The sequence below is a fragment of the Lagenorhynchus albirostris genome, chromosome 1 (genome assembly GCF_949774975.1).
Source record: "Lagenorhynchus albirostris chromosome 1, mLagAlb1.1, whole genome shotgun sequence".
NCBI lineage: Eukaryota > Metazoa > Chordata > Mammalia > Artiodactyla > Delphinidae > Lagenorhynchus > Lagenorhynchus albirostris.
In genome coordinates, this window is record NC_083095.1 from 24,059,263 (window position 1) to 24,071,319 (window position 12,057).

A 12,057-nucleotide genomic window follows, 5' to 3' on the forward strand; every position below is an offset into this window, starting at 1 on the left:
TAGACTGGCATCATGCAAGAATAACTAAAAGCTTGATTTAAGAATATAAAAATAATCAGTTCCTATTCTACCAGACTTCACTTGAGTTCTGTACTCATTGAATCCATTTCTTTAACACTACCTAGTAAAAATCCAGAGACACAAAGCAGTACAGCTGGTACACTCCAAAACATTAGGGGGCGACATCTAAATTCACAGTCAATCATGGATCTGTTTTTTGGGTTTTGTTCTATTTTTTGCTTTTGTTTTGACTACTTCCCAACACACAGTAGTAAAATATCTTGAAGCAAGAACAGCTTTTTAAAATTTGCATATATGGGCTAATGGTAGTACTGAAAATATCTGTATTTCATTTCTTCCTATAAATTTGGTGGTTGCAGACTATACTGCCCCAGAGATAGATGCAACACATACCCTATCCCTCTTTTGCAAAAATAAGCTTTTTTTCCCATAGGTTTAAAGGACTACGTTTCAGATTAAAAAGCCTGACAGTATTGAGTTATAGAAGAAGATCTTTAAACAAACTCATGAATCTCTCTCCCTTCCAGTCCTAATGATTACAAAGATATTTTTAATCAATGGGGATGAGAGCATGAATCAGGAATAGAGGGTAGAGAGTAGAATAGACAGTTTTTTCTGTGCATATTTTATTCAGGGTTTGAGCTAAGACATTTAGTATAAACTAGGCGATCTCTTCCACGTACCCCTTGACGAGCTCAACAGCAATGAAGTCATTGCCATCACCGCTATTGAAGAGAATGAAGCCGTCAGCGGAGGTGGTCTTGAACTGGAAGAAGAGGTGCATGGAGGTGTAGGCCTGGAGGGTGGCCAGGCTCAGGTAGCTGCTCTTGGTCTTAAAAGTGACAGGGTCAGCGATGATGTTCCTCAGTCCAAAACGAGCCTTCAGTTCGCAGTAATCGATGTCTCCATTTTTGCACAAGTCAATGTAGAGCAGCCCATTAAACATGAGGCTCTGCAGGTGGCCAATGAAACTGGAGGGGACAACGGAGATGTAACGTTTCTCGGTCATGATACCAGTTTCAATGTTGTGGAATTCCAAGCGGGTATGGTCTCCCACCATTGTACCTGTGAAAAGTCACAGATGAGATACAAACAGGAGAAGTTACCACGTTTTGTCATAGCACCCTTACTACATCTTTTAGGTCTAATTTGTTTCCACACAAAGTATTCAGTTCCAGAAAACAAAACACTCAATATAGTAGATATCTGACTTGGCTTCAGTCGGGGAGCTGATGACTGTCCCAGCCCAAGTTAAACGCCCTGCATCCCGTGCGCTCCTGCAGCTGCTCAGAATGTCCCATCTTATAAAGGAAAATATAAGCTCATGGGCAACTCAAGTTAAAGGATGAAACTATTTGTTTTCTCCATTCAGGAAAATAATTGGGTACCAGTACATACAATAAGAAGGAAAACTTCTATTGCTCTAACCCTTATAAAGATAAAATAAGCGAGCCTTAGGCATTCATTACTACTATTTCTTGGTGTAATAATTCACCACCCAGTACTTGTGGAAAAGTTTCTATTGTAGAACATATTAATTTTACCTGACCAGCAACCGTTGCTTTTTCTGATAATAACAATTAATCTTCCTTTGGGAAGATACCCTCCTCACTTCACCCTTAAACCAACTGAGCTGGATGAAGACGACCCCATCCCGGCCCCTGAAGTAATCAATCTACCCAGGCAGAACCACTCAGCGTATTTTTCTCTCTCTAGCCGTTGAGTATGGTCTACGGACTAACAAAGTGGTCTTCGAACCTTAGCATGCATCTGAATCACACAGTTCACTGAGCCCCACCCTTAGAGTTTATTATTCAAAAGTCTGCAGTGTAGCCTGAGAATCTGCATTTCTAACAAGTTTCAAGGTGATGCTTACATGACTGGTCTAGGGACCCCCCCTTAGAACACTGGATTAGCAGCAACCCTAGTTGGTCCAGTAATATTCCCCCAGGGTTTGTGCTGGAACACTTAAGAAAGAGACGTTCTTTGCAAACAAGGCTTTCTGAAAGGGTAAGAAGAAAACCCAGGGCCGCTGGAGGCCACGTGATAACTGGAGGGCTAGGGCCTCCCTGGTGAGACAGCAGACCCAGCAGACAACCACAGAACGGAGAGGAACAGCTCGGCAGCATGATGTCATTTGAAGACCTGGATCTAGCTGGCCAAATCTGGACTTTTAAAAACTACATGGCAATAGATTCTCCTTTATGCTTAAAGCATTTGAGATGGGTGCCTGACATGTGCAAGTAAAATATCTCCAGCTCATACAAATAAAATATTAGACCACTCACTACCTGGTTTACCCAGAAGTAGTGAGAGGCTGGGGCAAGGGTAATGAGGTGGGCTTGAAATAAATACAAAGAGACTGGAAACTTTAGTAACAAAGTCAAGGAAAAGAGCGTTAGTATGCCCAGAGCAGAAGGTGGCTCTCTCACATTTATTTGGATAAATCGTATTAAAATTTAACAAATCACGTCCTAATGCCCCAGAGGTAGAAGGTAGGGAAGGGGAATTCCCTCTTCCTTCCCTCTCCTGTTGCTATCCTCCACTTTGAAGAAATTCCATTAGCAAGACACTCCTAGAATCTCTTACTGCCTCTTTTGTCAATTTCCAGAGGAAAGGAAGTGAGAAAATCAGAAATATTAAGGACAGTCTGCAAAGAGAAACCATATGTGCATAGCTCAGCCTCTGGCATGTCCTTTAAGGGAGCAAGCTGCCCTCAAGAAACACCAGTTTACCTCACTCATTCACCCGCAGCATGGGTGTTAGAGGAACAGGCCTTGCTTCAATCCCACCCCAGTCCTGAATTAGTTAGTGTTTGAGTGGGCAATTCTAATTCTGAAATTCAGTACATGTAAACCACATGTTTAAACATCAGTGTTATCACTAATAAAAGTATCTCATTTCCACCAGACTTGCATTTGTTTTTCTCTATTGGTATAGAACTCAGGTGGCAAAAATTAAAGGAGGGGAGGGGATCGTATTTTCTTGGGTCCTTAAACTGCAATATCTGGGAGCTTCAACCAGATCACACCCTTGGACGCTCAAGATTAACTTCATCCCTTTGGGAGCATACACAGACCTAATTCAAAGAATCGCTCATAAGCACAAAAATCAAATTTACATTTTATGAGCTTCTATGTGGTGTTCTGACAGCTAATGACAAATCGTTCTCTTAATATAAGCAAAAATAAAATAATGATGTTGGTTAACTTACATATAAAACTGTAACAACAAAAATCAAAATACAACATAAATCTGCTAACAATTGAATAACTAGAAGAAAGAATCACTGTATAAAATTACTTAGTATTAAAAATTGGACTGGTCATGAAAATGCAAACTAGCATAACCTAAATTCACATGATCTAAAAACAATGAAGTGACTGAAACAAATACCCTATGTCAATTTGGCTACAGCTGTTCATACCAGGGCTGGAGGCTGAAAGCTGGGGCTGGGGTCTGATGGGGAGGGGAAACCACAGCCAGTCTCGATAAGGACACAGGAACTTAACTATGATGATGTCGGCAGTCCTACTCATTCTTATTTTAGTGTTAAAAATAAAAAAGATCAGTGATGAGAACTAAAAAGTGATAAAGGGGTGATCCCTGGTGAAGACTGGAGTTCAAAAAAAAATTCAAAGAGACAACTTTAAAGTTAATTGGGATCTTTTAGAGAAAAATAGATAAGTTTATAGATAAACCGGCCCCTAGAATTGAGGGGTTAGGAAATTCTGCTCATTAGAACATGAATTTCATAAAGCAAGAAAATCATGTAGAGTGTTGACTGAGCTTTTCAAGAAGAGCTTGAAGAAATGCTTGGACAAGTAAGAGAAGGGAAGCTAACAATGAAATTTGAGAATTTAGCCCAGGGATGCAGACCGATTTAAAATTCAGGATAACTCAGAGAGCTTCAACTTGAAGTTGGTGGGGTTAGGGGGCAGGCAGGGGAGTGAAGAAGGTGACCAAATTAGAAAGGGGCCAAATTAGAAAATGAACTAGCTTCACTATGTGCTAAAGGAACTCACTTGGCTGCAGACAGAGATGCCAAAAAAGATGTATGCTGCTGCACCTGGAAAATGCACTGAAGAGATTGCTGAAGTTTGAAACCTGTGCCTTTTTAAATCTGTGTATCACCTAAGCAAAATCAATAACCGGGAACCTTTTCACTCATCTCTTCTTCTTTTAGTCATTTCAATAAAATAATCTTTATTATGGTGTAGTGTGTAATGTTAAAGTTATAATAACACCATCAATTTAGTTGTATTATTCTCTATAATATTCTTAGGTTTCTCAGGCAGGTGTTACCAATCTGCTTTTTGTTGTTGCTTCCCAAAGAATGAATGAATGAATGAATCAATCAATTTATTTATTTGTAGGAGACGTCCCTTTATAATTCTGTTTTATTTTTTTATTAATTTTTATTGGAGTATAGTTGCTTTACAGTGTTGTGTGAGTTTCTTATTGGGACCGACATATATACACTACTATGTATAAAATAGATAACTAATGAGAACCTACTCTATAGCACAGGAATCTCTACTCAATGCTGGGTGGTGACCTAAATGGGAAGGAAATCTAAAAAAGAGTGGATATGTGTATACATATGACTGATTCACCTCACTCATCTCTTTTGAATGCTGTCTTAAATTAAAACTTCCACTTAAGGGGAGAATGTATGCATACTTCACAGCAGCTGCTTTCAAACTTTGGAGGAGAGACGAGTAACTTGGGAGAAACGTAACAAGCAAAAACCAAGACTACTGAATAGTCTGTATGCCAGGCATCATGCTAGGCACTTTATAACCACCATCAAATGTCACTATCACAATAAAACTGTAGAGAGGCACCATTGCCTTGCTTTAGAGGTGAGGACGCTTTGCTTAGAGAGGTTAAACTTCTATCAAAGTTCATACAGGTAATAAATGGTAGACCCCCAAATTGAACACAGGCATGTTTCAGTCCAAAGCCCATATCTTATCTTGTACACTATACTGTTTCTGGAGAAAAAGCTTGACTCATTCCTTGCATTATTGCCCGAGAAAAGCTGTAGGTGGAATTTAACTGGTGAAATTTCCATGCAGAGACTGAGATGAGTTCACACTCCTTTTCAGTGGCCAAGTATTACAGTGTCATTCCATCTAACTCATGGGTAATGTATCCAGCCCCTTCCCCAGAGCAGCCATGCTGCCTTGACTCCTATTCACACATTCACTTCCATAGTTCACTGATGGCCAGCAAGCAGTTTACAGACCAGCCTGACTCAGAGTATTGAAGTTTGTTGAGAACATAAACCCACTCAAAATTTTGGCCAAGTTCAAGCTGCAACTTCCCCCACAAGGCATTAGCATACAGTGGATGAGCATGTAGGCTCTGAGGCTTCACTGCCTGGGTTCATAACTTTTCTGTGCCTCAGTTTCCCTGTGAAATCAAGAGGAAATTATCAGGGTTAAATGTATCAGTACATATAAAGTACTTAGAACAGTGCCTGTTACCTGTTACTAATTATGCAGCTTTCATTTTTTTTTCCTTTCTCTGAAGTGTGTTAAGAATTTCCTGGTGACTTCATTTATTGCTTTCTCCCTTTTACCAGAACACAAGCTCTTTTTAAGTAGGGACCACGTCTTGCCTCTTCTCTATGCCCAACAGGGTTTGGCAAAGGAGCCCAGGCACAGCAAGCATCCCTCACATCTGCGGAAGGAGGCTGTACTTGAGACATCTGCTTTGGAGTCACCACTAAGAGCAGGCCAACACTGAGAGCTCAGCAAAGACACCGGGAGAGGCTTAGAGGAGGCAACTTGACCTCCCTTGGCTCACAGACATGGGGAGAGAAGTTAAGAAGACTTAAAGACTTACAAAGCCTTAGTAAAGGATGCACGTTTTGCCCACAGTCCTCCAGCTCTACCACTCTCACACCCTTTTCTCCTCGATATCAACATTTTTCAAAAGTATATACTGTAACATACTTTAGTAATTTAAAAGAAGTTCTGGTGCCAAATAAATTGGGCAAACACTGCATATGTAATTATTGATGATGAGCAATGTATATTAGCATATTAAAGGCTCCTAATAGGTCTTTCAAGTAAGAATTCCACTTCATTTTGTTTAACCAGCATTTTCCAAACTGATCTCATCCCTTTTTTTTTTTTTTAATTAACGTGAGAAACAAGTTTTTTCTTGGAAAATGATTTTTACAGCTTGACGCTGTACATGCTATATAGGACGAGGGAAGGAAGGAAAAAGTCAACATGGACCAGAGGAGTCAGAAGAGAGGTGAATTTCTGTACCAGCAAGAAGTTCTAGGTGGCGCGGGTGGTCCCTGCAGTGTCAGGCCCTAATGCTGAGGAGCTAACCCAAGGGAGGTATTCTTTTAATTTACTTTTAATCATAGAAATCCAGCTCAATCAATCAATCCTTAACTGTCAACTGAACTTAATATTTTTCCAGGAACATGTTATATTACAATAAATGAAAACTGCCAGGCCGAGAACTATTTCTTCCCTTGCTTTAGATTTCTTATACATCTGACCTATTCTTTGCATCATTTCTACAAACTAGCTGAAAATCTGACCTCCTGGGCGACTTTAAACAGCATGAAAGGCATTACTAAATAAGCCAATAAGACACTACTTAATAACCTGAGGACTATGTGGTTTTTAGTTTCATTGCTTGATTTTATGACTTCTGTGAGCTAAAATTAAAATTCCCAAACCCCTTATCACTGTAAGAAGCAATCCAAGGTTGTGGCTCATAAGCAAAATAGCTCTTTTCTTCTCCCAAGTTTCTTTATCCTTTTGGCTGCTTTTTTTCCATCAGCAGCAAAGTAGGGGGAAAGGCAGAGTACGAAACAGCTTCATTCATTTCAAATATCAAATTACTGGATGACTTGGGCATCCATGGTTTAATCCTGCCTTTTAATTATTAGTGGTAAGAGAAAGCACACTTATAATTACCTTTACTGTAAAGCTTCTAAAAAAGAATAATGACTGAGGGAGGCATTACACATGACTGTACCCTCAGTCCTGCAGTTCTTTATGACTATAGATTTAATGGTATATAATTTCCCTATGGAAAGAAAAGGAACTTGCTGTCTGGAAAGAGCAGGGTGAGGTCGCCATCTAGTGGCTGTTTATTGAAAACACGCTGCAAATAGCACTGTTGGCTTTACTGGGCTAAACCCAGAGCAGGCACCAAGGGACGTGACATGTTATCACTGCTGCCTTTGCAGGCTGCTCTCTGCATTCTCTCATGCGGATTTCTTGAAGAATTAATTCAGGTTGGCTGTGGGTTCTAAAGCTTACAATCATTCTGCTTATTTTCATTACATAAAGCTAAGTTACCCTTCAGGCATAGAGAACAGCAACTGTTATCTCCCACTACTAAGTTATGTCCATGTACAACTGGAGGATGCTGGCTAATCACTGTAGTTGTTTGTCTTCTCTTTAGGAGGGAAGGGGTTGGGTACTGTTGTGTACCTACCGAAATGTATTCCTCACCTCACCCCAATCCAGTCCACTGTATTTTACCTATAGTGTAAGACACATCATTTTCTTAGGATGAACTGGGAAGTCTGACAAGCAGCTTGACTTGGTCACATCACACAGACATGAATTTAGAGCTTACGCACACAACTCCCTCTAAGTTCGTGTCGCCCTTATGTAAAATGACAATAAGAACACTTAAGCTGCAAGGCAATGGTGCGCTTCAGAAGATTACAGGAGGTGATATGTGTACAAGGCTAACCCAGCACCTAATGCCAGCTGGGCACTGGATATATGTGAGCTGTTCTCGCTCCTTCCAGACTCTCCTTCCTGACTCACGCACACCCATACACACAAACACACTCTCACCTGCACAAACACATACATGGCTCACTATAATTCCTGACTCTAGGAGAACAGAAGCTCAGGCTCATGATTATAAAATTAAATTACAGAACCCAAAATTGCAGAAACTTTATTCTGAAAATAGTCTTAGCAACAATAGAATTTCAAGGTGTAAAGCATTTTAGTGACAATGACTGTTAAACCCCAAGGCTCCTCACTCTAACCTGTCTTATTCACAGAAGAAACTGTAGACATGGCTTAGGCCACTGACTTCATTTGACAGGTCCAGAAATGGTAAGTGACTTTCCCAACATCCTGCAGAGAATCAGCATCAGGGTCCAGGTGTCCTGACACCAACAGCGTTCTGCGTGATACCCCATCCTGCCCCATGTTTTCCCTTCCCACATGGACAAGAAGTCTGCATAACAGATATGCACGGCTCTCAAATACTGGAGAGTAAAAATTTTAGAATGCAGCATGTAAGATGCACTGACAGATGCCTTCTCTCTTCTGCCCGAGATCTTATTAAATTATCCATCAAATTCTGCCCAAAGATCTACCTCCCTAAACCACTCCAGATTTCTCCAGCCCAAACTGATAATTGAGAAAATTACCTTCCGATTGACAATTATAACCTTACCCACCCAAATTAGAATCTCATTATATATCCCTTGTCTTATTTTCAAATGCCCGAGTCCTATCTCATCTACAAAATTGGTTCATTGTTGAAGGAAATAGGTAATTTTGTTCTTCCCTTTTATCTTCTACAATCCCTAGCACATTCCTGAAATATAACAGGCTGTCAAGAAATACTTATTGCTTGTGTGAGGGTCTGAATGTTCCTTTACATCTGTATGGATTCACTCACTTACTCCTTGCCGTCCTAGAATGTAAATCCCACCAGACCAAGGACTTGCCTAATTGTCCACCACCACATTCCCAGTGCCTTCTAAAGCAGTGCCTAGTACAGAGTAGCTACTCAATTAATAATGATTAAATAAATTATTAAATAAATGAATAATTATTCAGCACCTTCTAAGTATCACTCACTTCGGTACTTACTTGTACCTATAATGTTCTGAATTTCTGGTTTATCCGTCTCCCTCTACTGGAGAGAGACTCATTCAAAAGGGAAGGACTGCACTTTGAAGGATGATTGATAAGCTGTTTTTGAGTAACTGAATAATAGAAGGATCTGTAGAACTCTACGTCTGTTCTCCAGACACATACTCTATGCCTAAGGAGAGAGCCCCATCAATATGTAACCACCATAGGGGATAAGTTCTGTAACACAGATCAATGAAAAGGGATTATGAAAATACAGAGGAAGATCTTCTTAGTCTTACCTGAGCCTTAGCCTTACCAGAGAACAAGACATGTGACTTCTGTTTAGCAAAATACAAGGTTTCCAAACACAACACTTCGCTCACTGAATGACCAAGAGGAGTCTGAGAGCAGAGAGACAAATTCACTCCAGCTGTACTCACCCTCGGCCACATCATCGTCCACGGTTAACTTAAGGCTTTTTCCTCTCCGCACCACCCGAACGGTGTGCCATTCGTTGTCATTGAGCTTCTGCCCCGCATACAGGGTTTCTGGTCCTTTGCCTAAGGGCAGTGGTAAGTGCCAAAGTTAGAATCAATTCTAAAAGTAGCATTCATGGCCTCAGCGTTGTCAAAGCCACACTGGTGCACATGACCCAGCAGCATTCAAGGAATCGTATCCCTCCAGAGCCCATCTGAGTTTCACTGATCCAACAGGGTCCTCCACGCAGTCCCCAGGGCACAATCTCAACTGAATCATAATGGACAATAACAAATAAGTGCCCTCCTTTATCTAAAGGTGCAAGATACTTAAAATGCCAATGGCAATAAGCCAACATTTAGAGGAAACAGTAGTCAGCTGTCATTTTGTTTCCTAAAGTCTTAGACTTCAGATGAATTTCTTGAAGATATAGGAAATTCATCATACGTTCCTTTAGAATCATTTGGTCACTCAGGCATAATACACCAGTCTGGCTTTTGGAGAGTATCCACCAATTCGATGAGAAAAGAGCTATGCTTTTAACTTGACATTTCCATTAACCCACGGTCTTACCAGAATTCAGTGACCACAGAAATCACGACAGTAACCGTTACCATAATAATAATGTCAAGGCTTAAACCTCATTATAAATAATGCTCCTGAAGGGAATATGATGGGCCCCAGGGCTTATTCATTGTTCATCATCTTCCAAAAAGATCCAAAGACTTAAAATATGAAATAATGCAAAATTCCAAAATTGAACCTGTTTAGGTCAAAAGAATATTCAGTAAAACGTGCCACTAAATAAAGAAATAAACCAAGTTGCCTCAAAAGATCCATGATCAAGATGGTGTTCAAGTGAACCCTAGGAAGAATCAGGTGCAACAAGGAATTACGGTATTTAGGGACAGAAGTTGGCAAGACGAACACTGAGGCATTGAAACATTTCAGTTAGTAATGAGGGGGAGTGGAATATTATGTTTCACTCGCCATTGAACTGAGATTTAAGTTGAAAAGACAAAGAAGATTGCATAGAACCAGAAAACTTAAAACAAGTTTGCTCTCTCTACATAGATAGCTGATCGCATGCAGAAAGATACTGCTTAAATCTTCCTACATTAGTCAGTCAATATATGTAAAGCCTTACTTCTGGAAACAACTTGCAAAAACAAAAAGATGAAACAGGTAACTGGGCAATACATCTCTAAGGATGGTATGCATCTGAAATACTTCAGAAGACTACACACCTGGCTCCAACAGGGCCAGGTACATAGTAGGTGCTTTAATGAGTGCTTGTTGAATAACTGATGTCTACCTATGTCTTTACTTCTTTGGAAACCATCAAATAAGGTCAGTATACTTTTATCTAAGTAATTTTGAAACTTTTATTATATATCTTTCCTTAACCACTCTCCCCACTCCTCCACCTCCAAGACTGAAGATACTACATATCGTTTAGGGGAGAAAAGAAAAAAGAGTATCATTTGGGTAGAGATCTTTTAAGCTAAGTCATTTTAAATTGGATCCTTTAATTTTCAGTAATTAGTATTTCTATTAAGTGTTGGTTATAAGAGTTATGACAGTAGCTGAAGTTTGGGGAAATTTCCTTCTTGAAAAATAAACAGTCTTTCAAAGTGGAAAGATTTCTTTCAATTACAATGTATTCAGCAGGTAATTTGTGTTTAATATTTTTCAGAATGTACCTATACCCCACGTGCAATCCATAGTTACAAAAATCCTGAGAATTCTGTGAAGAAACTTAGAATGGACCAAATACACCCAGAACTGAGTAATGATGCCGTGAGACCAATGAAAAAAATAATTCTACAACAAAAGATGTAATACACAATCTTAGCTTCTCTTTGTGGGCATTCCTGTCTTTCATATTATCTAAAATGTATACACTGTAACAGGCTTTTCCCTACATTTCAACTGATTAGATAGCACTGCTCCTTATCTCATTAAATGCAGGTCTATGAGTGATAACAACAGCAGCACACTGTGTGGACACTGGGAGAAAATGGACCCACATCTTGTGGGTACTTTGAAGCAAGAACAGATGTTCTCAGAAGAAACAAATCTGCCTTTGTTTTTTAATGTTTTTATCCTCTTTATTCTACATGCAAATGCTTCAATAAGAAAGAAGAAAGTAAAGAAAGATGTGGAAAATATTGGCTACGGAGGCAGAACTGCTACAAACATAGGCTATTTCAAGAGCTCTTATAGGTGGCATCTGTTCTTTAGACAATTTTCACACATCGCTTAATTTTTAGGATTGGGAACAGATAAGAGGGAAAAATACTAACACAAACACAATCAGTTTTAGGACATCGTTACATTAGTGCCGTATCAGCCACAGAGATGGAAAAACAAGCCTTGCCTCAGCCCAGGTGTGGTAAATGCTGCTGATATTCTGCAGGTACTTCTGGGCTCCTTGAAATGTCCACTACAGTCAGACTGGAAATTTGACTCTAAAACTTTAGGATGTGATGGCCTGTGACCAAAAATGTGAAAAAAAGAACTGAAACCTCTCATACCCTACTGCTTGATCGCACTTGACCTCCCACCCACTAATCCTCATTCCTCCAAGAGTAGAAAAAAGATTCACACTCATCTCCATAAAACGGCAGGGAAATGAGTACTGTTTGATATTTATTTTCAAGCAATAAATAGAGAAATCTCAGTGAGC

General features: G+C 39.8%; 1 protein-coding gene across 5 annotated transcripts in view; it reads right to left on the bottom strand.

Moving 5' to 3' along the window:
• NRXN3 (neurexin 3) overlaps positions 1-12,057 on the bottom strand; it is a 1,617,293-nt gene that overhangs the window by 880,752 nt on the left and 724,484 nt on the right. For all 5 annotated transcript variants that reach the window (XM_060166202.1, XM_060166193.1, XM_060166220.1 and 2 more), the window contains 2 exons: positions 9,332-9,451; positions 705-1,086 (listed from right to left, as the gene is read on the bottom strand). In XM_060166202.1, the coding sequence (XP_060022185.1) occupies positions 705-1,086; positions 9,332-9,451 (502 nt within the window). The remainder of the gene's footprint in view (positions 1-704; positions 1,087-9,331; positions 9,452-12,057) is intronic.